At 43.5% G+C, this 25,750-nt stretch overlaps 1 protein-coding gene across 1 annotated transcript in view; it reads left to right on the top strand.

Moving 5' to 3' along the window:
- ODAD2 (outer dynein arm docking complex subunit 2) overlaps positions 1–7,255 on the top strand; it is a 59,674-nt gene extending 52,419 nt beyond the window's left edge. The window contains exon 13 of the mRNA XM_054171196.1: positions 7,142–7,255. Within this exon, the coding sequence (XP_054027171.1) occupies positions 7,142–7,255 (114 nt within the window). The remainder of the gene's footprint in view (positions 1–7,141) is intronic.
- Positions 7,256–25,750: the final 18,495 nt, after the last annotated feature.

Genomic DNA, 25,750 nt, shown 5'->3' with positions numbered 1-25,750 from the left:
GTAATACAGGAGGTGACTAAAAATTAATAGACAACAAGGCATAAATAGGTAGGAAGAATTAGAAAAAAATAATCTCTACTCAGAAGGAATTTAAACTCCAGTTTTATCATGTCATAAACCCAGGTGAAGTTCACTGAAGCTGTGCATTCTAAAGAATAGCAATCATCTCATGGTAAGGTACAAGTATTCATGTGCTCTTGTTGGGGGGGGGGTCGTCCTTGTTGGGGCTTCAGTTTACCAACAGCTCTTTCATCACAGGCAGTCACATCAGAAAAAGCAGCACTTTGCTGAGGACCTAAGTAGGTGAGATGGCTTAATATCTGGCTGCCATGGAGGTGCATTTCATGGGAGAAAAGACAGAAACAAAGGTAAAGGAAAAGAATCCAGGTGCAGTCTTCCTACTATTTCTCCCACCCCAGCCAGAGAGCTTCAGTTCCCACCTCTTCACATTCAGGGGGGACTAGGGTACACCAGGGACTGCTCTGGCTTTAGACCCAGAGAGAAGAGACCTTACACAAGTGGGAATCAGCACAGTGGGCATCTGCCCTGCCCCTCTTTTGCCTTTTCTGGAATTTCTTGGTACTGGACTTCGCATATCTGCTATCTCTGAGCATTCCCTGACTCAGAACTTTGTCTGAAATCTTTTCTCTTTGTACCACCTGAGAAACAAAATTAATAGAAAACCCCAGAATTTACACAAGCAACTTCTTAGGAGGGAGGTTGTGCGCGGTACATGCTGTCTTACCCTTTCACGCAGCTGAGAGAAGAAATCAGGAAATTGGCCTGAATTAGAGTTTAGAAACAGTGACTTAGCTTAACCTTCATTATGCTTTGATTGTGGAGTATGTTTTATTATTTATAATTGAATTTTATGAGAAGTCTTTTCATAGGAATATGTGTAACATAACACTCAAACTAGGTCCTTTAATATTTTCCAGTGTGCAATATGGTGTTGAAAGTTAGAAAATGCTGGCTGGATCTAAACTGATACTTTCTTGGATAAGCTTCTACCATATGCTTTTATTTAAAGTTGGTTGGTTGTGTGGTGGTTGGTGGTTTTTTTTTTCCCTTTTCTTTTAGGTTAGATTTATAAAAAGCATGTGAAAAATGTCTTTTCTGGAGAAGAAGTGTTACACAATTAGAAAATCACAGCGTTAGAAATTTAGCATCCTTTAGGAAATGTCGCATGTTAAAGAAGTCAGATACTAAATCTAAATTTAAGAAAAGTTGGCAAATCTTGCCACCAACTGAAAATTCAGTGCCAATCTACAAGATGTTGTGCTGAAGTAAATATCTTTAGTTCCAGGAATTTTAAGCTCTATATGAATTCTGACTAGCTTCCCAGTATAGATATGAATCTTGTTGAAGGAGTTTGTCTGCATTTCCTTCTGATTATTAAAAAAATAATAATTTAAAAAAATCAAACCCTGTTTATTTTACAGGGCAGGAAACTTCAATAAGCAAAGGGAGGGAAATTATTATTATTTTTTAAAACAGTTTTTCTTTATTGATTATTTGCTTTCATGTTCACAGGGCTCCAGAGTATTGAACAGGCTGACCTGTTATCTGATTTGTATGAGCAAGGGAACCTCTTCCCAGGTTCTACACTTGCACTGTTTTGGAAAACTTACAGACACATCATATAACTTAGCCCTTGTTTAAAGATTAACACTTGCAAAACTGTATTCTTTCTGAATACATCAGTTCCTATGTTTCCTGCTTCCTGGAAGCTGTGATGACTGTGACTAAAGGAAAGCGAGTACATACAATTTGCTGTAACCAGGACATAGAACATCACTCCCACCTAAGACTGTGTCAGATTCAGGCTTTGTTGGTACAAAACATGTCTACAATTTTTCTGCTTTCAGATCCCCTTCTTTTTTAGAAGTGACAAGTTCTAGGACATCTTCATAGCAAAGGGAGTTACTAAGCAATGGTTTGCTGTGTTACTCATCCAGGGATCCATACCCATTTTGCAATGACACTCCTACAAGTTCTGACGTTGATGCCTGTGCTATGTTGTTTGAAATAACACGTTTTCATTGATTATTTTGTGAGGGTAAAGAAAGTGGAAGAAAGTTGTGCTTTCAGACAGTGGAAGGTGGCATCATTCCTGATGCATAACTCCTTATGTTCACTGCTGCCTTGAAGAACAAAAGACTTTCTGCTTTTGTTTTGCTTTTGGTATGCCAGAGAGCATGAGACCCTACAGTAAGAGTGTACAAAGCACATCTTCAGAGTCATAATTCTTCCTCTCAGTCTGGGGTACTATAAGACTAGCCAGCCTTGCACCCTCCCAAGAGGGAGCCCTTTTGTAACACATTTCTGGGTAGAAGATGATGATGATTGACAAAAGCCAACTGAGATTTACCAAAGGTAAACTTCATTGTCCTCTATGTGTCTAAGTTTTGAGATGAGAGAAGAGTGGTGGATGTAGTTTATTTTGGCTGTAGCATGGTTTTCAACACAGTTTCCCACAGCATACTTCTGTCCCAGTTACAATGTACTGTAATCCAGATATATGAACAACCAAATGGATTGAAACTGGTTTGATTTTCTGGCTCAGAGGATAGTAGCTAATAGGTTGTGTTCTACCTGGAAGCTGGTGACAAGTGCTGTAGTGCTCACTCTCTTTTGGCACCTGCCCCTTTAACATGTTTGTCAGTGAGTTGGGGAAGGCAATGGACTGCTTACTCATACAGCTTGCAGGACACCGATTTGGGCAGTGGAGATGGTTTTGATACAGTCAAGGTAAGGGCTGCCATTTGGAGATGCCTGGGCTGGGCTAAAGTGGACCAAGGAGATTATGAAATTCAGCAAAGACAAACGCAGAGTCCTGAACATAAAAAGGATCTGCCCTTGCCCCTGCAGTCTTGCTGACTAGGGACTGACTGGCTGAGCAGCAGTTTTACTGAAAACAGTGTGGAGATTTTGGTAGACAGCAAACAGGACTTTAGCCAGCAACACAGACTTTATAGCAGCCTGTCAGTGCCTACAAGGAGGGCAGTCATTAAAAAGATGGAGGTAAGTTTTTCATGGTGATGCACAGCAAAAGAATGAGAGACAACAGGCATGAACTGAAAAGAAAAATAACTGAATGCAGGGAAAACCTTTTTATTTGTGAGGACAGTCAAACACTGCACTAGATTGGCCAAAGAGGTGCTGCCATCTCCATCCTTGGAGATTTTCAGCATAAAGCTGGATAAAATTCTGAGCAACCTGGTTTAACCTTGTAGCTGACTCTACTTTGAGCATGGTGTTGGACTAGAGACCTCCTGACATCCTTTCCATTCTGAATTACTCCATGATTGTGCAATCCTAATATAGTATCACAATTCTGTGCTATTTTAAGCTGGGATCGTAATAGCAAAATCTTAATTGCTGTTAATATTTAAATGATTTGGCTGTGCACTGCTCTTGCTTTTGAAACCCAGAAATGCTACATATGCTCTGTACACCCTCCAAACAGCTTGTATTTGTGCTTATTTGCTGGTATGACGTGCTAACTGTGCAAAAAATGTTGGACTCTTGCCTTAGACTATAGATACCCGCCAACAGAAAATGAAGGCTGCGTAGTGCTGCTGTCTATGGAAAGTGTCTCTTATGTGCCAGAAAGAAGCATTTATACCACATGCTTTTTTACTGCTTCTCACATCTGTTAGCATTTACATGTGTCAGAAAACAATACCTGAACAGTAAAGGAAAGGGATACATGAAGTTCAAGGGCATTGCATCAAGGAAAAGAACATGTTATATTGCAATGGTGCATTGGAATAAGAGAGACTTCTTGGACTTGTCAAATACATCTAATATCACAGAATCACAGAATGGTTTTGGTTGGAAGAGACCTGGAAGACCATCTAGTTCCAACCCCCCTGCCATGGGCTGCGACACCTTCCACTAGTCCAGGCTGTTCAGGGTCCCATCCAATCTTGCCTTGAACACCTCCATGGAGGGGGCATCCACAATCCCCCTGGGTAACCTGTTCCAGTGTCTCACCTGAAGAAACATCCTGAAGAAAGCTCCAGCCTTTTTTTGCATGGTCTTTAGTCCTCTAAACTATTCCCTCAATGGCTGACCACCAGCCTTGGAGAGTGGCAAAACCAGTCCCCTGACCTCCATGTCTGTGTGCCTGTTATCTATGAACCAATTTCTGTATCTGACTTGGATATCCCAAATTGGCAGTAAATTGAACTGAACCTATGGAAGTGTTCAGAGAGTGGCAGTCAGCAAAAGAAAAGAACTATAACTTTCTTGGTACATACAAAAAGAATACAATCTTATTTTGGTTAAGGCAGGATTTACATCAAAATCTTCAAAGTTAGATTCCTAAACATGGAATTGCCTACTTATATTGAAATACTTTGCATTTTCAATGATCTTCTCTTCAACTGTCTTTTTGTTAGCACAGAAGGGGTAGGTTAACTGACAAATGTTGCTATGTATCCCTAGTTCTCAGAGGCAGCTGTGTTTCCAAGAACATTTTTTAAGCCATACTGAGAAAACCCTGAAACACAGTGTAGTACAGTATTTTGTATGCTGTGGCAGTTCTTACAGGTGTTATCACTGGCAAGTGATTTAGAAGAACAAATCAATGAACAACTGATCTTTGATCCCCTGAACTCAGAAGGAAAACCCCCAGTATTTGATACCTTTTTAAAAAGTGCTGCTTGCATTGGCTGCATTAGTACCATTAGTTCTGTAGGCATCTGTTTGGGTACTTTGGGTCAGGGTTGTATATATGCTGCGCTTTGATACCCAGCCCTGTTTTTCCAAAATGCACCTGCAATAAAGAGCACAGACCCTCTCCTACAGCCATTGTCATTGCTTAATGTTGAGGTGTCTGTGGAAACTGACCAAAATAACACCTACTTTACTAAGTTTTCTGAGCCTAGAAAGAAGTGTCTAAAAGAAGAAATAACTAACCTTGAATTGAGTTCTGCTTAACCTGTAGTCATAATAAAGAAAAATGTCTATTTTTGCTTTTTGGTACCATTGTGCTAGACAATGTATCTCCAAAATATGATTCTTGTGATGAACTTCTGCTCTTACACGTTGATTGCAAGTCTTATGTGGAAATTATTCCGAAAGTTTGAGTGCCACAGTCTGTGCTGGAAAAGCCTTGCCTCAGATCAGAAAAGATGCAGTCAATAATCACATAAGGCATATAGTTTCCTTGCCCTCAAATTTGAAACTTATGGTTTTAACAAAACCACTGCATGAACAGTATGTACACACATATTTTTGGTTTGGAGTCAGGGACATGAAAGATTTCTACTCGTTTTCCTCAAAGTTACACAAGAAAGTTGTGATGTACCCAAAGAAACACTTTATCATTTAAGCTGATGAGAAATCAGCTGGTGAAAAATGGCAAGAAATATTTTTATCCAGCAATTTCTCTTTTTTAGAGGGGGGCAAAAAAAAAAAAGTAGTTAACCATCTTATAAGACTTGCATTCTGGCCTTTGTGCTTTGTCGAGGGGCTTTGTCATCACACAGAGACATGCTCCTTGGTCTGGCTTCCAGCTGAAGTCAGCGGTGAAACTTCCACTGACTTCTCTGGTTGCTGACCCTAGTCCAGCTTTTGCATGCAAATAAAGTATGGGAACATAGTTTTCTCATATCATTTATTCTCATGTCATTTTAACTCTGGAGTGTTCATACTTCAGAGAATTGTTATTTAGCTACTTGTACACAGACATCTGATTACCGTAATGGAAACTACAAGGAAAAAGAGTTGCTAGGAAAAAAAGCATCATTGCTGCTTGATTTACACAATACTCTTTCGGGACATAATTCAGGCCTATCCCAGGCAATCTTACAAGTTACATGTAGGGGTCAAAGGGTGAAAGGTGACTGGCAAGAGGCTTGTTTTGTACATTTGGCTAACACAAATACTTCCTCAAGTATAAAATGCTTTGATCTCTCTAAGCAAATGCCATGTGTGTGCAGCTGTGGCCCATGCCTCACCATTGCTGGAAGGTTAGAAAAAGGTAGCGTACGAATTTGATGTCTGCATTCAATTTATGCTTTTATATTTAGCAGTTCATAATTTTCTGTAATATTTTAGCTGGATGAAAAATATGCACCGGAGTTGAGTGATAACAGATTTCTCTGTGGTTTGACTTGACGTTGTTTGGGTGAACACAGAATCCTAAGTATTGCAGACTTGAAATACAGGTTTTAATTAGAGCTGTCTGAGCTTCGAAATACCTGAACGCACATCAAGCTTGGCAGATTTTCAGAAATCTGAGGGCTGCACAGAGCTGATTTAAGCTAAGCAAAGCACTTCTGTACTCCAGCCTACATAGCGTTTGCAATTGCATCACTGAAGAAGTGAGATCCAACCCCATTATTAATGGGTTTCTGATACGTAAAAATGTTTTATCACCAAGGCCTGTCTTATGTCATGCTGGTGTTGAACTCTACCTTACTCCATGGGAGTTTCCACTGAAAAAAAATTGAATGACTTCCAGAGTAAAGGATCTACTCCACATGACTGAAAAGCTGAATTAGCTCCAAAAGTTTGGGGCCATTCTTGAGCTTTTGTTTTTTACTTTCAAGTGCAAATGTTTAAGACTGATATGCCCAGATCTGTATCCCACAAGCAGTTTAACCTGAGTGGTTTGCTGTGACAATAAAGAAACCTACAACTGTCAATGGGCCACAAGGGTCCATTCACAGGGATCCAGTTTCATGATCAAGGTGAAAAAAAAAAAGAAAGAGAAGGCATGGCTTTGTTTATTAAACATCTTGAGCCTGTACAAATATACTAGCATACTTGGGGGGAGGGAACCATGATTTCAAATAGGTCTTGTACAATTGCTACCTACAAGAAAAAACCCAGCTCACAACCAATATACAGGCATGACACAATAAACAGAAAATCAGACATAAAAATATAGATTCAGAGGTACAAAGAGAATAAAATATAAAGTATTGTGCTCTCTGTGTCTGCTTATATATGTATGTATCCAAAGCTGCACATGCTATACATATATAGTAGTGTTGTTAAGATTTTTAGCGTTTATTATGCATCTGGGTGAGTTCATGCAATTGTTCCAGATATGATTTGACTGTTACTTCAATAACAGCACACTTATTTCTGGTTCTTATGCTGTTTGTCTTTTGTATTTTTCTAGCTCCTATTGCCCATGATAGGCTCCACAGATGAAGCTCTGCAGGAGTCAGCAGCTGGATGTATATCAAACATTCGCAGGTTGGCTATGGCAATAGAAAAAGCAAAGTACGGCTGATGCTTTAGTAGCTTTTATAAACACACCTGTTTTGCAATAAAGCTACATTTAAACACAATTACTCCTTCTAGTATTCTTACCTCATAGCAGAGGCTCATTTAGCTGAGGATCATTTAGTAACAACAATAAACCTGTGGAACATTATGCTTGTTTTTACCTTATTGGTTTGTCATGCCTAGGTTTTCTAAAAGACATTTGAGTTTTTGTGTCTTTTAGTATTACAGCTTTCAAAGAACTCTCAGTCAAGTTATTTCAAATGCATTTTCTGTGATTAATACACTTATATTTGAAATTCAGGGCAGGTAGAAATGGTTTTACTTATCTGTGGCAGTAAATTTTCCCTCACTGTGTGTGTGGTTTTGTAGTGATTTATGAATGTCTTGAGCAATTCCCTTAGTTCTAAACTTGCCCAATCATCCTGTCATTATGTTTTTGCCTGTTTGATCACTTGCAATTCACAGGAGAGGACAAAATGCAGATACATCAATCTCACATCTGGTGTTATGTAAGGATTGCAAACAGCTGTAGCAGTAGACATCACTCCAAATTTCCTGTTTCTACCAACATCAAACAAAATAGTGCTTAATTTTATAAGTAGCTGGTGAAATGTGTTTTAATTAACATGTCTTTAACTCAAATTAAAATTTACCATCTGTGGATAAAAAGTAGGGTATGACATTTACATTTAGACTTTATCTTCCTGCACGTTTTACATTTTTAAGCTGAGGATGACATTGGACTGGTCTAGTTCCTTTATTTCTCTGCATAAATTATGTTCAGCATTAGATTTGCTTTCTAAAATGGACATAAATGATTATTGATATTACAGATTGCAGACCTTCTGTTCATACCCTGCTTGACAAAGATTACTAAGGTATTTCCATGGGAGCAATAGGGTCTTAATTACAAGCACAGGCTGCTGACAAAACTTAACCCCAAATGGTTGAATAACTTGTGTCTGTCAAGTACTAGCTTCTGAATGATTTTTATTGCTTTTTACTTCCCTTAATAATGAATAATTTTCTTGGTTTGGAAGCAGCTTGGAAAAGAATTATTTTTCCTCTAATTAGCATGGCTACTCAAGGCAACTACTTTTACTATTAACAGAAGCTTCTGAGGAAGACATAATAAAAACTCAGCTTTGTCTTTTCTCTGATTAGTGATAGAACAAGAGGGAACGACCTTAAGCTGTGGCTGGGTAGGTTTAGACTGGACATTAGGAAAAAAATTGTTCATGGAGAGAGTGGTCAGGCATTGGAATGTGCTGCCCAGGGAGGTGGTTGAGCCACCAACCCTGGATGTGTTTAAGGGTCATTTGGATGTGGTGCTCGGGGATATGGTTTAGGGATGAACTTTGTAGAGTAGGGTTATCAGGTGGACTTGGTGATCCTGAAGGTCTTTTCCAACCTGAATGTTTCTGTGATTCTGACTCTGTGAAAGGCTCATTTAAAATTATATTATATATTTCATTATATATTCTGGAAAAAGAGGACTGCAGGGCCCTTGGGGTAGGTGTAGAAAGTATTTTAAAGGAAACCAACTACGGGCAGGTGCTGATAGGGTGGAGACCAAAATATTAGCCCAAGTGGTATTTTTTGATCAATGCAAACACCAACACAATCATGGGGTTGTCACAAGTTCCATCAGCAACCAGTGGCCAAGAAAATGCTAGTTTAGGTATTTTCCAGCTCTGCCCCATAGGCCCAGTATGTTATTTTTAATAAGTATATCTATATTATTATACTGATGTCACAGCTGTAGTAGCATCTTATGTTTTACTGCAGTACCCCAAAATATATCTAAAATAAATGCTAATTGCCAAGTTCATTTGGAAGAGAAGAGACTTGATTTTATTTTGTCTTCTCTGAGAAAGAAGCTGTAGGTGCTCATAGTTTATCACAGTCTTGCTTATGAATAATACCTAACATTATGTATTATTTTTCTAACTGTTGAGGGGGAAAAAAACCTCCTTGACCGTTATCCTTAACAGGACATCTCAAGGCACTCCTGACCATTTAGTGTAGATTTCAAATGGAGTGAGTTCTAAAGTACTCAGTTTTATGATTCAGGGCTCAGGGCAAAAAATATCACATTCCTGACAATGACATGGTTCCAGCTTGACATTCTCACTCATGCTGGTAACCCTTATGCCTCCAAGTACTTAATTTGAAGTCTCTATTTTAAGACCTCAGACAGTTACTCCCAGGCTTAATCTGATTTATTTGTGCCATTTTCTTTTCTTTTACCATACCTGCAACTTTTAAGTTCTGTACAAGGGCAGGAAATGTTTAGATCAATACAGATAGCCAGACAAGCAGAGGATCAGTATTAAAAAATAATACATCCTTTTTGGCCCAAACTGGTGGATTCCATGTAATTGATATAAAGACATTTTGCTGCTGGAAAATGAATGAATGGTTGTGATCCCTGGCCTCTCTGAGCAGTGTAGTACAGCGTGTACATTTGAAAAGCTTCCACTTCCTCTGCAGAGCTGTGTAGAGTTTCACAGCCCTGCAGCCCTCTCAAAAGGGATCCTCACAAAGCTGGGTCCCTCTTGCTGCTCACACACCCCTCCTGGCAGTGCCCACCAGCCTATTCAAGCCCTGGCACCAACTCAAGCAGCCACAGCCGCCTGGGTCCAGTGTTCCCACTGTGTATAAGCGGGCACCAGCCAGCTCGCACTCCCTGGCTCCTGTGCCTGGAAGGGAAATGCCTTCACCCCTTTGTCTTGCCACTAGCTGCTACTTGTCTACACAGACCCGCAGCCTCTGTAGGAAATATGGTTATACCAAGCAGCACAGCTTGATATTATATTCAGCAAAGAGCAAGCTGATGTACAAATTCGAAACAGTCTCTAGTTGCAAAAATGAAGTGACGTAGAAAGGCAGGTGTCAGCCCCTCTCCTGTTAATGTGCCATCGTCTGCTCCATCTGCTCCCTCATTTTCTCCTTGTAGTTCCTGTACTTTCACAAAGTGGGGGATCACCTTATTTACATTGATGTGCCACTTTGCACAATTTCAGGAACCAGCACCCAGCTCTGCTTAGAACACCACCAGCAGCCACAAGGCCAGGCCTGCTCTTCACTTCCTGCTCATTTCGGCTCCCTTTTAATTTTCATTAATATGTCAGAAAATGCAGAGGCCAAGTAAGAAAATTTGTCATGATAAAATGTTGGTTTGAGTATGGAAATACTCTAGTTGATGAGAAAAAAGGCAAGAAGGGAAATCTTTCACCTTTATGCAATTACTTCTGGAACCTTAAAGGCCCCTTACATCTTTCAATCTATGTATCTGTCAGCAGCAAGATAGCCTTTCTTCTGCTACTCCATGACTTTATGATTTATTGCTTGGTGACAGATAGCCATTATCAATAATTTAATTGTCCCAGGATGTTCAAACTACACACTTGAATCTGGGACTTCTATTCATTTCCTCCTAATGTTCATGCTAATGACAAGTACATGTGCTCTGACACTCGATATTGTCTCCAAGTTGTAAGGGAAGTTTACTTCACGTCCCGAGTGCAATGGATCTGCAATGTATTAGGGGCTTTGTTAATCTGCTCTGTCACTGAAACTTTATTCCAGCGAATAAATGAGCTTGAGATTCACAGAGCTGTCTTGAGATTTGACTCATGAATTTGCTTTAGGGTAACTGATTGCTTTGTGTGAAAGCACGGTACCTCTTTCATTCCACATCTAAAATGAGTTGAATGAGCTGCTGACATTGGAGGTCAGATGTGAATCATCCCAAGAGGCTGAACTAGATAATATGTTAGTTTAAGAATTTAATCTCATAATAAATTAAATTATTGTTCTTTGCACGTTTCCACCAAAACAATCTTTGTTTTACACACAGCAGCATGATGACTGCAATGGAAACATGCAATGTAGTATCTTCAGCACTGGTATTCAAGTTTCCTTGCAGGCTCTTTGCAAAGTTTACTTCCAGAGTCAGAAGCCAACTGCTCCCCGACCGTAAATTGTGGTTTGTGTCTTCTTTGGCCACTTAAGCTTTGCCACTCACTGCTCAGGATCCAGAACAACAGAAGGAAGTATTTCTACATCTTGGCCATTTCTCAGTTCAGACAACCTCATCTGCTGTTAAGTGACCTGACATGGGCCAGGACCAGTGTGTCTGCAGCTATTGCAGTGGAATGTCACATTGCACCATTTCTGAAGGAATTAGTGTTACCAATTACTGTTCCCCATCTCTGCTTAAACAGAGATACTCCTCAGTGCTTAGAATCTTGCTGCTTTGGCTACTGAAGTCAACCAAAAGCAACCTGTTTTCACTAATCTTTACCTTGAGTGCATTTTTTACATTTTAATGAGTGCTTTTCATCTTCTTACCTAGGTATCATTTCAGTAATACTCACAACTTGCTGGGAAGGATTTCCATGGACAGCATTACCATGATTTGTGTTCACCCTCTCAATTTGTTTTTGTGTTATCTGCCAGGCACCTTTCAGTTGGCAAGTTCCCCTCTCTTTTCCAGTTGCCACTGGCAAGTTACATGTTTTATCCTAATCTACATGAAACACAGCACCAGCTGCTTGATCTTTCTTTTACAAGGACTGTAATCAATTCTTTGAGCACAAATGTTTTGTTTCTGAAAGGCTCATAAACCCATGTAAGGAAGCTTTGACTTTGCTACCATAATGTGATGTAGCCTAATCTTATCACTTTTGCACATGAAGTGCAAAACCAGCTTTGTAATTTCATGTGCTTTCTTCCAACATTTAGGAATTCTGGCATGGTGATAAGATTACTTGATAGCCGGCCAGTCAAAACCTTTGCTTGTTGTCACTTTGAATGCCTGTTGGAAAAGGATCAGAAGAATCACATTATGCTAATGCTGAATCACAAAACAGTAGGTCATAAAACAGTAGTTTCCAGTCAACTCTCTATTGCACCAGGATCCTGAGTGCCTTTAAAGCTTCTCCATTCTTCATTAGCTGAAAATCTGTCTAGAAGCTTTTGAGGAGCAAAATTATTCATTGCAGTCTTGATGGTAAGGTTTTGTCCAGCCAGCCTGTGACACACCAATAGTTCTCCAAGAAACTTGGAGAATGCAGGAAAGCAACACAGAGGACCTGTGGTCTGGTGGGTGCTTCTGACAGCAGAATTTTGCTTCAATGGCCAAGCCTTTAACTACACCTCCTGATACCCAGGATTAAATAGGTTTGGATTTGTGTACTGCTTTGGGAGGGGGGAGGGGGGGGGAAGGGGAAAAAAAAGGCTTTAATAAAAATGATAATTAAAAAGTTACAGATGTTGATAAAATTAAAAACAGATGATATGGAATTGAAATGATTTAGTGTTGAAAAATGTTGGTTGTTTCAGTAGTAGTTAAATTTCCAAATAACTTGTCTAGAACAAGCAAATAGTTTTAAGTATTTGGCTACGTATCTTTTTATACATAAAAATATAGTGAACACAGATCATGTTGCTGGTTCCCTCTACCACAGACTGGTGAAGGCTGTGCAGTAAAATTAGTGCAGTAAACCACTCATCTTTCCAGTTGCTGCATTCTCTTCTCTAGTTGACAGCCTTTTGGGGCCTCCTTGGCTCTTCAGCAGAAAGCACCAAGTGCAGTTCTGTTGCTCTAATGAAAAAATAACAACAATGTCTGGGAAGCCATAGAATGATGCAATAACCATGCTGCTCTGCTTCCTTTAATGTGATGAAGCTTGCATATTTGCCTGGCCCCAGTGTTTTACTCCTGCCAGTATTGTACTGTAAAGAGACTTGGCAGAACACGTTCAAAGGCTGTTCGTGGTTTTTCACTCAGCATTAAACCTTCCAATGACGGAAGGGAGGGGGAACACAGATTGGGACAAACAGACTTGAAAAGTGAAAAAAGAGGAGAAACAGCCTGGTGATAGATGGTCAGCAGTTTAGAAACCTTGGTTATGGGACTGGGGTTGATTAGGTTCAAGCTGAGACCCACTGGAGGGCAATAGTGTATATTAAACCAGTAGGTCTTCTCTACTCACTTTCCAGGCAGCAATCAGCCCTAAGGAAAATCAGCTCCTAGTGTTCTGAGAGATCGGTGTGATGACAGCGGTCACCCTGTCCTAAATAACTGTACTGTCACAACAGGTACAATAGTGCAGAGGCTGTAGGATTGCTACTTTTTTTCCTGTGTTTCCCCAGTATATGGAAAATTCCTGTCCCCATGGCTGCCAGTCTTGCTCTGCAGACCTTCACTGAGCTCACTTATGGCTGACTTTCTTTTTCAATTACACCATTTGGAAGGCAGACTACCTAATCCTTACCCCTGTGTGAGGTTGGGCAGGACAGTATTGGAAGCGGAGCTAGAGCAATTCTAGGAGAGAAATATCCCATGTGCACTTGCAGACTGACTGGCAAAATATGTTCAGAAGTAGAAGTTATGGTCAGATTGATGCCTCCTTCCAACCCGTTCCACAACTGTCTGTGGTGGGGTGTCATGTAAAAGGAAAAATATTTGGAAAAGCGGACATCTGTGGGCCAGCATTGGTATGCTTCCCAGAATGTAATGACTAGGTGAATGTTTTTCAGTGCAGCAACTAAGGCATATAGGTGACTGCCAAGCACTGGATCCGCTGTGGCATGGAGAGGTACAAAACAAAGCGATTTCTCTGAATAAACAGTTGTTTCCAAATTCAGCATTAAAAAACCCAAACAACAACAACCCAACAACAACAAAACAAGCAAACAAACTACTAAAACCCAAACCAGAACTCTTTTCAGCCCCCCCTGTGCTGATTTTCAGATTTGTGTCTTTAAGACAATTGCATTGTGTGGATGTGCTCCTTTTCACCAGGCCTAGGGCTCTACAAGTACCAGCATAGATTCATTATAGCTGACATTTCTAAATCAAGACAGTTACTGAGACCCATGTTGTGATTTTAGTTCCACTGGCAATTACTGATATTTAATTACCACTTAATCTGTTCTGAACTCTGTAGGAATGTGTAATAGAAACCACTTAAATGTTTGCTAGAACTGAATTTGAATCATGTGTCTCCTCTCCTCCGTGACTGCCACATCCACACCCACCACCCCCAAGAACCGAAATGCGTTTCAGCTTTAAGAGGAAAGTATCCTGTACCACACACATTCACTCTCTGGGAGATGGGAAATGCAGGCTTAAGTGCCCCACAGCAACCTCAGCCACTGCAAGTCTCAGAGAGGCTCCATCAGAGAAAGCCAGTATGAGAAGGGACCCCAGGAGCCTGGAAACAGCTATTACATAGCATGGATAACCATTACAACGAGGATAAAACACAACTGTGATGCCAAGTGCTAGCCAAAATGCTCAACTCCAGAAGCAGCTTTAGGGACGTGAAGCATCTCTTTGCAGACTCAAGTAAGCGTGTGTGTCCCTGAGCAGGCTGAGATCAAGCATGGAGTTTCTTCATGGGATTTCCCAGTGCCGCCAGCCCCACTTGAGAGCTGTAGCAGTGGGCAAGGGCCTGGTAAGCAGCCTGGGCTCAGGGCTTCCACCGTGCATCTGGCAGGGTGTGTACTCTGCTGATCCAGCCAAAGAAAACCTAGTAAAACTCCACAGAAAAAAACAATGAAGCTGTACAAGAATTTAATTCAGGGAGAAAGTTGTTAATTGCCAGAAGCTCATGAGATCTGTGTTTCCAAAATGAAACAGGTCAACAAAGTAACAAGATTGTGCTTCTATAATCAGCTGGTTGCAATTCTACAAAGTCATAAGAATGCTGAGTGAATTCAGTCAGGAAAAAGTGTCTGCCACCTGCAGGTACTTCTTCAAGGTTTTAGTAAGGTTTGTGGAAAATAGGTTAAATTTCACTCTGCTGGGGCAGGTAAGGTGTCACAGAAGCTAGTGTGATCTGGGCAAACATGTCTTGAATAACTGGAAACTAAATGATGGCAAAACAGCTGAGTGAGGGCCAAAGGAGACTGAAAACTGCCCTGGAGAGTTCTCAACAGCTGAGGATGTGCTGCAAACCTGGCCTGCTGGGTGACCAGGAACAGTTCCCCTGGCCAGCTCTGGGCAATAAATAACAGCATGAAAATCCAAACATGGGTTGTAGGATATCACTCCTGCCCAAGGAAGATTTAAGGGGAGGGATGAGGAAGTCACTTCCAAGGATTGCCATATGTGCAGCTGATGTACCTGGCTGCTCCAGCCCTGGGAGTACCAGGGTGCTGCACCGGCACACTCTGTTTCTCACCTTGTTCTTTGCTGGGGGGCATATGCCAGTGCAGCTGCAGGGAGAGGTGCTGGTGAGTCACATCATTTGGGGAAGGAAGTGAGGTGCAAAGAAAGGTTTGTTATTTGTATTCAGGGGCTGGAGTAGATGATCTCTAGCAGTCCCTTCCAGCCCCTACCATTCTGTGATTAAGGAAGGGCTTCATTAAGAAGCAAAGACAGATAATTTAGTTTCTTAGTTTGATACACACAGATTTTGCAATGCTGCATGGCAGAATAGCAACCCAAGCTGCCAGGATCCAAAGCCAGGCCCTCTTCTGGGGCGTCATTCCAGACAAGGGGTATGAAACAGTGCTGTTTCTACACAGGCAAAGGACGTGTGCCCTATATACCCTATGCTACCCTCATGCTGCTCACTTTTCCATAAAGACTGAAATTTCCACAGCACTCTGCTGGGAGAAGGGAGCTCCAGAAAGCCTTACAGAATTTTTTCTCACAGTGGGGATCTCAACACAATCTGTGTCACAGCACTCACTGAATTTCATGGGGGTGCATCTAGGAGGGCATCCCTCTAGCCTGTCCAGACACCACTGCAGCAAGATCTTGAGTTTGCCAGGCCTGACAAGCAGCTGAGCCACAGGGAAAGCAGGAGGGCTTGAATGAAAATGTGAATTTAGCTGAACAGGCTGCCCTGCCTCCAGCTCAAACTATTTCCTTCTGTCTCAGCCTGATAACTGTGCAGTCTCCTAAAAGCTTCTCAGATGGCTGCTGTCCTGCAGATCCCCACAGAAGCAGGGTGAAGTAAAGCTTACAAAAGGCTTGATATCTCTCTGAGCAGTCTCAGTCTCTGGTAGATTAGCAATGCAAACAAACAAAGGCTTCTTGGAACTAGCCAGAGACTTTTGGCAAACCCATGTGTTTGTGACTGCTACCTTCACTGGAGACAACTGACACAACTGTCCTTTTCAGGCATTTTGAGCATTTCTGTATTATCAGCCACCTGGTCCAGAGCTGTGGAGTCCATCCAAGGGAGGACCAAAGCATGAAGACTCCTTGAAGGAGCTCCGTGGGTAAGACCTTTAAAAACCTGAATCTTTTGTATAGACATTATGTTCCTTGGCTGGTTTGTAGATGTTAATTGCAAACTATCTAGTGCTGCTGCCAGACAGAATTACCTTAACGGGGACTTAGGGCACAAGGCATGGAGACCCTCCAACATAAACACAGGCACAAACTGGAGTGCCTTTTTTTTTTTTTGGGGGGGGGGGGGGGGGGGGGGGGAGAAAGTGCTCCAAGCAGGCCCAGACACCTCAGCCACAGCCCTTTACAGGCCAGTGGCTGTGACAGCATTGAAAAAGGTATCATAGTTGAGATGTCTGAACTACAGGAGGCCCATCAGCTATTGAGGGTGTCCTCCTCAAGGGCTTCTTCAATAAAACTGGCAGTGTGCACTACAAAAGGTCATCTGTTCCTCCCCAGATGTCTCCATCCCAACCAATGAAGGTAGGTGTTACAGACAACTGCAGGAGGATCAACAAATGTTGTGAAATAGGTTGATTTTCAACTCCAATAGCTTGTAGCCAGGTGGTTTTATCCCTGTTATTATCTGCAGAAAGGTGAACAGCTAAACTCTCTACTAGGATTTGGCTGCTCCTGAAATCCCCTCTTGATTTGAGATCTTGGGATTCATAATTCCAGGGCTTGATTCACAAACCCTGAACTAGCTACTGTAAGTGGCTTGGCAGTTCATGGCTGGCCAAGCTTGTATTTTCATGTCCTGATTCACACCCATCTGGAGTAAGATACTAATACTACAGCTGTCCTCATGGAGAGTCCCAGCAAAAAAAGCAGAGCTCTCCTTTCTATGTGTAACCATGGATTGACCCACTCCACCCAGGAACTGACAAGATGACAGCAGACCAACTGTTTGAGCCAACCATCTGCTGGTATGTGATGATCTGCAGTTAGCAGTTAGTGAACAGATCAGTTGAGGAGATCTGGGCTTTCACTGCTACCCTGAGCAGTCTAAAGTTCTGTGCACTTTCCCTCTGGCTGGAGAATCTGATTTATCAACAAGATGCCCAGCTTCTCATCAGGAAAGGCCTGCTGCTGGCAGCAAGTTACCCTGCAGGTGTTGCATGGGTGAGCTGCTCATCACACCCCCACCTATCTTTCCTTATTGAACTGAAGAAAAGGAAACAGGCAAGCAATGGATGCCCTGGCCTAATTTAATATGGAACATGCCCTGCTTTAGTTTGATGGAGAAGGTGAAGTCCAACAAGGCTTCGCTAACCTCCATGGCACCCTGATAAGCACCTGTGTTCAGACATCTTTTAAGCCTTGCTCTGCAGAGGTCCATAACCCCTGGCTGATGCCACCATGGCTATGGTGTGGGTGGAAAGCCCCTTTCCAGGAGGGCCCAAGCCACTGCCCAGGCAGGACATGTGTTTAGACTATTGCTCTGAAAAGAGGCAGCAGCACTTCATGACAATGTTGTAAGTACCGTTACAGGCACTTCCAGGATGGGGCAAGCACAGCATCAAGATATGCCCTCCCCTTCCAGGGCTGTTTGCCCAGGGAATATCCCACACCAGAGGAGCACACAGGAGCTGGCTGCCACTCTGCTTTGTGCTTGCTCTGATTCCCAGTGTTTACCCTGGCAGCAGAACCAGGTAACTTTACACCACTTTGTTACTTTGTGGAAACACTGTGAGGGCGACTGGCACCTGAATTTGTTGACAGCTTTGAAGGAAACAATTTAATTATGCAAACCTGAAACTGATTCTGCCTTTATGCCCTGAGCATGTCTCTCCTGCTGGCAGCTGCAGTCCTCCCACCCGGGCATCTGAGGGCAGCTTCTGTCCCAATCCAGCAAACACTTACTGGATGCTTAATGTTACACAAATGAGGAGCGCTTGCAAAGCCAATGGGATAGCCAACATTTATGCACACAACCAAATGTGCAATTTGGGTCTGAGCACTTTGTCATATTCTTGGCCTGTGGTTTTTTTTTGGTGTGTGTTTTCTTTTTAAAAAAAAGGAAAAAAAGATGAAAAGCCACAAATCACATTTAACCTAGCAGAATGATTTCCCAAGGAAAAAAAAAAGCTGTGACAGATTTTTGAAGTACTGGAAGGGTTGAAATAGCCTGAACAGAATAAAGATTGACACAAATTTTTTACCACAATGCAAAAGGAACTTGAACTATTCTAATAAGAGTTTGCTTTAATGTTCATGCATGTCTTCACATCCTGCTTTTGGCAATGGCCAGAAAAGAACTACCGAAATGCTGTGAGAAAAGCTGTTCTCGTGTTATTTCTGGCTCTGCTGCTAATGCATGAAATCAGGACATCTCATGAGACAGACTGATATTCAAGCTTTTCAGTCTATTTTTCAGACAAAAAAAAATAATAATAAAAAAAATCTGAATATATATCTAAACTTCTGGGTTTAGTCGTGGCTAGATCTCAAAGCAACAAGATAAGTATCCCTGAGGTCACAAGTCAAGCAGTCACAACACAGAAGAAAAGATAATAGTTGTATTCAAATTCACTTGGAGAAAAAAAAAAAATAACCTGCAAAGCAAATATTTGCTTAACGTGCTGAGGTGGACAGCTGCTCGCTCTCAAAATAACCCTCACTGCCATTGGGAAATTTCTGGAGCATATTCGTAGGGGAGATGTGGGTTATGATGAAACATAAAGTGGTTGCAGGCACCAGCGAGTGTCACAGGACTGGTACCAAGCTTGGTTGTGTGTGGCTCTAACCTGTCTAAATCCCGGGTTTGATAAACACCTTCAGGATCCAAAGAAACGAGGGCTCTATGAACTACATGGTGCCCCTGCCAACTCCAAATAGATATGCTCTGTGTGTAGCCAAGGTCTTGGAGAATTATTTCCTGAAAGCTACTTTAGAACCAGAAGGAATTAATGAAGATGTGCCAGCTATTTCCTTTGCTGGCTTGCATGCCTCAGCCTCACCAATAATAAATAGTAAGGGTTTGTACATGAGTTATGCTGCTACACCTCATGTTTTGCACCCTGCAGAACTATTCTGTACACACGCAGGAAAGCACAGAGTATGAGCTTGTTGCCTTTCCTTGGGTATCAATGTTTGAGGCTGGCAACAGCTATCAAAGCCACTGTATTTTGGAAGTCTTTGGCTTTAGCCTTTGCTAAAATACCATTTGGGTATCTTAAAACTATTTATGTAGATTTAACTTCAGTTCTACTAGAAACTAGATAATACAGCCATCAGCACCACTTAAACAGATTAACATGATCAGCCTGACTTATGCATCTGCTTGAATAAACATATTTATTGTTATTGGAAAACTTTAAGAAAACTTCTAAATCATTAGAGAGAGATAAATTATCAGTTATGCAAGAGTTAGAGCAGCTAGGGAGATGTTTTTATATGACTGCAAGCAATAAGGAAGGAGATTTTCAGACTCAGGCCAAACATATTAATCGCAAGTCATCTTTAGAAAAATCTTTCCACAACCTTATTTTATCCTCAGATTTTCTCAGGCTTCCTCTGCAGGAAACCAACCCACTGCTGGGTGACTCCTGAGCAGAGCTGGAGAGAGGAGGATCCCACGTCCCAAAGGGAGCTCTCCCTCAGTGGTTCTGGGTGCCCAACTGCATACAGTTTTTATAGAAACTGACACTAACTTTGGGGTTTTCCTTCAAGACACAAAATCCCCTCAATTACATCCATGTTGCCGAGGTAACGTGCTCCAACTCTGCCTGTCCTCTCCAGGACCCAACATCTACTGAAGAGCTTCAAGACAGAAAATCACTGAAACCCTGACTCAACCGCACAAGGTTTTATGCTGTGCATGCAGCCAAGAGGCTGGGGATATTTTAGAGGGTTTTTTTTAATACAATAACTGGAGGGCCATCAAACCAAAGCATGTTATGACTACTTCACCCTGTTTTAAATCCTAAAAGTCAGCCTGAATCTTGTATCCTTTCTGTCTTGTCTCCGGAAAACGTCTCAGATTTGGGGTTGAAAGTGAATATGCTCTAGGCTGACGTGTTGGGAGCTGCTGCCCCGTGCAGAGCTTTGTCAGTGCAAAGGAAAGAGGAAACGTTTCTGCTGGTATTATTAACATGTCAGTAGCACTGATAGATTCCAACTGAGATCAAGCCCTCTTGTATTAGCCCTGTGCCAAAAGCAGAGTAGGAAGCAGAGAAAGGGGAGGAAGTGTTATTATTCCCATGTTACAGCTGCAGAGGAGAGGCACGGGGATTGTGAAATGCTCAAGGTCACACAAAACCATGCACGGCAAGGGAGGAATGGAGGCAGCTCCTCACAGATGTCCCTTCCACCCCCTCAGTCCGTGCACATCTCCCTGCCAGGTTCGTATTTTCAGGTATTTGGAGATGATCAAAAGTCCTGGGGGGAAAGGGTGGAGGGAGGTCCCAGGCAAATACCACATGAATTGCATTGTCCCTGCACATTACTGCACCACCTTGGGTTACACACAGAGGCACACACACACATCCTCTTCTCTGCCTGCCCAGAAAGACAGAGTTGAGCAAAAATTCTTCATGGTTTGAACCATTCTGCAGGTAATTATTTAAAATTATAGGCTGTCATCTCTATCTGTAATACTGGAGAATATTGGTGGTAAAAATACCTTACTTTATGCATTCCAGTGGAGCTAGATGGGAAGACAAGAATAAATGGTAGGGAATTCCGTAACACAGCGTGCAGTGTTTGGTTTTGCACAAGTAGATGAAGAGAAAGTGGAATTAGAATTATTGTTGTTATCAACTGTTTAACATTTATCCTAGACTTTTTGAGGCAGTGATTTCTGCCATGTGACATGCAGCCATGGATGGTGCAGTCTGCAGAGGGCAGAGAGATGGAGAAACCAAGTGGGTCATAAGAGCCAGGAGTGGGGTCTCCTGTGAGGCACACAGATCCCACCTGAGTCCTAAGAGCATGAAATGGAGAGCAGCTCACATGCAAATGAAGCTTAGTAGCCAAGAGGCCTGATCTTGAGCCATTGACTCTATCCAAGGCCAAACTGCAGAGCTTCTCCTGCTAACCACATCTTCCCCTAATGAACACTGCATTACACACTGTTGTCATTCCCAGGAAAAGCATATGGCCCCTGGAGATGCTATCCAAGGAAAGGCAACAGACTCATACTCTGTGCTTTCCTTCTTGTCTATAGAATAAATGGCATCTGCAGGGTGCAAGACATGAGGTGTAACATCTAGAGCCTTTTTGCCCTCGTGGCTTCTAACAGTCCCCACAGAGCTTAACAGGCACTAGGGAAACAAACTCCTACAAACACCTCCTTCCTCCTCCTGTGTCCACTGCATACAGCAGCTGAAGCACAGCAGGGGCCCTGTAGAAGGCACTTTGCTTTACATGTCCCAAGGGATGGAAATTTCAGAAATACAATAAAAATCAGAGGTGAATTACAGCAGCAAGAGAAAACAAAGCCCCTCAGCACCAGTCAGGAGCTTGTTTTCCTGACTCTTTGAGAGGTTTCACATGGAAGTAAAAGAACTGAGATCTAGTCCTTGTTATGTTATGAGATCTTCTGATGGTTTTGTTTATCAATTCTTAGGACAAAACACATCAAGAAGATGCACAACAGAACTGGGTCCTCCACCCTCCTAGATGAAGGAACAGCTGTGGATTGTTTGGGGTCCTTTTCTGTGTGTCTGTGGCTCAGGGCTTTTGCTGCCTTCCACTCACGCCAGTGCTTTTTCCAGAGTCTGAGAGTATCATCAGGCACACCACCCCACAGGACCATCTGCTTCTCAGCAGAAATGGGACAACACTGCCTGCTGTAGCTCCCCCTGCCCTCTCCCCAAGTTTTGTAGCCTAGCTCCCTGCCTCCAGAATGAGCTCAGCTCCCCATGCCTGTTTGCTCCCCACAGTCCTTGGCCCCACGGTTTGACAGTAGTACATGTCACGGGACCAGCAGCACCGCCTGCAAAGCTGGTTTTGGGATGGTCAAACATGATGTTTTTTGTGTACTTCTTGTACACATGGTTTGTTTGATTTCAGCACATCCTCTTATCAATTCCTCCAAAGGAAAGACCAGAAAAAAAAAATTGAAAAGGATGAGAAACAAGCACACATTTTAAGTGCTCCTTCACTGCTGTTGAGAAACCTTTCATAGCTCATTTCTCCACAGCTCTTTGCATTCAAAAAAGACTTCTAATTAGGTGGCAACCTTTAGAGCCTATCAGCGTAATTATTTCACCCATTAGATGTCATATGTCCAGCATGATGAATCTGCTGCTCCCAAGGATGGAGTACTGAGCCTCCCTTGCTGTAAGCCAGGGGCTATCCTAGACACTGGTCCTGCAAAATGTTCAGGGGACAGTTCTCCTTGATTCCTCAGGACTTTATTCATCAAAACCCCATGTTACAAGATTTAACTTCATCCCTACTTTATTTCAACCCAGTGCTTTGGGGGCTGCCAGATGAAGCACAAAAACTTGCTAATGCTGCAGGTCTGACAGCTCTGGCTATCCACAGAGGAGTAAACCTCTTGAAGGCACCATTTCAGCCAACTTGGTTAAGCAGGTTCGTCCCTGTCTGCAAGTGCCTGGGGATCTCACTCAATACTGATCTAGCTGCTGCCATGAGTGGCAATGGGTCTCTGCAGCTGGTCTCCGTGCTAGTGTGGCTATTTTGTAGCGTTATAGAGAACACCTCATTCTGCATACTCCCAAGCAATTTCCCACCTACCCAGCTTCTCAGGCCTTTCAAGATACACGTGGCCATGGTTATTTTGCCACCCAGCATGTTACAGTGCAGAGTATACCAGGGGCGTGAGGACATTCTTTGGATTTCAAACATACATGTTTACTGTGAAGGAATCTGCAGCTGAAGGGGGAGATCTGAGAATGCAACACCAAGAAAATATTTGCTGAAAGCATTTAAAAAACAAACAGAACACAAAGCAAGGGACAAAAGCAACAATTTTTCTGAGAGTGCAAACCAGAAAGGAGGACTATATTTAAGAGCATTGATGGGACTACTGGTTTTGGAGCCCTGCTCCTCACTGGGGAAGGAAGAGTGGGCAAAGCAATGCTTCAGCCTGCCCCAGCAGTAACAGATGGGCTCTGTGGGGCAGCCACTCACTGCAGGCAGCCAGACTGGGGCTGCAGCAGAGCTGGCACTGAGGAACTCTGTCACTTGCAGCCTTAGGAGCAAGTTCTCCTCTCAGTCTGACAGTCTGATTTTTTCCTGGCTTCTCCAGTGAGACAGATGAGGCCCCAGAGCACCAGATTTAGGCTCTTTCTGCACGATATCCATTGGAAAGGTGCCTTGCTGCCACTTTCTGGCATGCCAGCCTGGCCTACTGGCTGTCTGAGGCTAGGTACACGGGCATGGTTTGCAAGAGGGGTGCTGCAAAGACTGGCAAGGAGCTTCCTTCAGCTTCAGCCCAGCAGGTGCCCAAAATCCCTTTGGACCCCAGGCCCCCATCCTGCTATGGGATGCATGGAAGCCATGGTGCTCCCATCAATCAACGCTGCACCATCCTCAGGGGAGCCAGCTGTGGGCCATGGTATGTGGCCAGCAGCTATGGACTTATTTTTCCGTGCACGGCCGGCAACGTAGCCTTAATTAAAAACACGAATCCCAGGGTTTGTATCACATTTGCGATGTTAAACAAGCTCTGGAAATAGAAACCCTGTTTTCATTTAAGCTTTTCAACTGTGATCTAAGTAATAAAATATGGAGGGGGCGGGCGTGTGTGAGATTTACATGTGATGATTTGGGAGATCTCACTGCTTTAGAGGCTTGTAAGGCGCCGCAGTGCCAACTGCTCCTGCCGCTGCATCGCCACACTTGGCAGCGCCTGCCCTGCACAGACTTTTGTTTTTTTCCAGAGCCGCTTTCCAAATGCTGATTTCTGCCTTCAGCTCTTGTTGCTGTCATTTATTCTGGGTATGGGTGTGGGGTCTGCCAGGCCTTCAGCAACCTGCTGCCCTGTCTGCCCATGCCCTGCCCAGCTCTGGGCAAGCAGAACACACTCCCACTACTCCTGGGGGCTACAGATGTCCTTGAGGACAACCACATTACCCTTCAAGTGCAGATAGTGATCCCATGAGCCCATGCCTAAGTGGCACCTCCATCAAACGCATGAGGGAGGATTATCCTTGCCTTCCCATTTCCTTCTGAGCCATCATGCAGGGACTGAGCATCCATCCCACCACAGCTAGCAGGCCAGAGGGGAGTCACAAGGGCACCTGCTCTGTAGTCTTCTAGTGCATGGGCTGACCCTGCTCCTGAGACTGTTTGAGCCTACATGGCCCACAGAAACTGGCTATGACCCACCCCGTTCCCTGAGCAGCTGGGACTGTGAGCCTACACCTGCCCCGAGGCAGGGTATCACCTCTGTTGTAAAGAGAGGCTGGGAGAGGGGCATGGATAACAAGAGGGCAGATACTTGTATAAGGCTAAAACCAGTTGAGATAAACACTTGCGATTTCACATTTCACTTTCCCAGTCTTCTTTCACTGTAGTAGTTATTAACAACAGCACCTCTCAGCTCGTGAGCAGTTCAGCTGGGCATGACAATGCCTGGAGCTGTGTTTTGCAGCAGGTCTCTAAGAAGCGCATTAGCACAGCCTAACAGGAAGCGTTTGTCCCATGGTGTCCCCGTATGTGTGTGCGTGTGTCTTGTCCCCTCCCAGCTGGTCACATCCTTTGTTTTCTGGGCCGGGGACTGACAGCAAGCTGGGGTTTTTTTCTGGGGGGTTTCCCACCCCGGGGAAGGGAAGCCTTCAGTGCATTGCCCTTCTCTACAGCAACTGGAGAAAACGCAGTCGAGTTGGTAATCCCCCACTCCCTCTTCCAGAGCCCGTCTTTCCCCAAGGCGTGTGACTGTGTGACGTCGCAGAGTGCCCGTGACGTCACTGGGCCGTGACGCAGGGTTGTGGAGAGACCAGCAGGTCGCGGTTTTCACCCCACGGCGGGGCATAGACGGTGCCGCAGAGCCCGAGAGGGGGATGCGACAGGTGGGCGGGGGTGTCCGGCGGCAGGGGCGTCCGGCGGCAGGAGCCTCCGCCGTGCCCTGCTGCGGACCGGAGCGGCTGCGCCCGCAGCAGGTACCTGCCGCCGCGGCTGCCGTGTCGGGAAGGCGGCAGCCCCCCAGCCCCCGCCACGGACAACCGCATACCCGCTCCTCGGTGGCCGTTCTGGCCTCGGAATACGGGAGAGGAAGAAGCCGGGGTGATGGAGAGAGGAAGGGACAAAGCTGATAGTGGCTATGCAGACTCGGGTCTTTGCGGGGCGATGCTAGCGGAGACAAGTACGGGAACAGGGAGCCCACGGGGA

Source organism: Dryobates pubescens, chromosome 21 (assembly GCF_014839835.1).
Source record: "Dryobates pubescens isolate bDryPub1 chromosome 21, bDryPub1.pri, whole genome shotgun sequence".
NCBI lineage: Eukaryota > Metazoa > Chordata > Aves > Piciformes > Picidae > Dryobates > Dryobates pubescens.
Note: the sequence above shows the minus strand (reverse complement) of the source record. Positions and strands in the feature narration are given on the sequence as shown.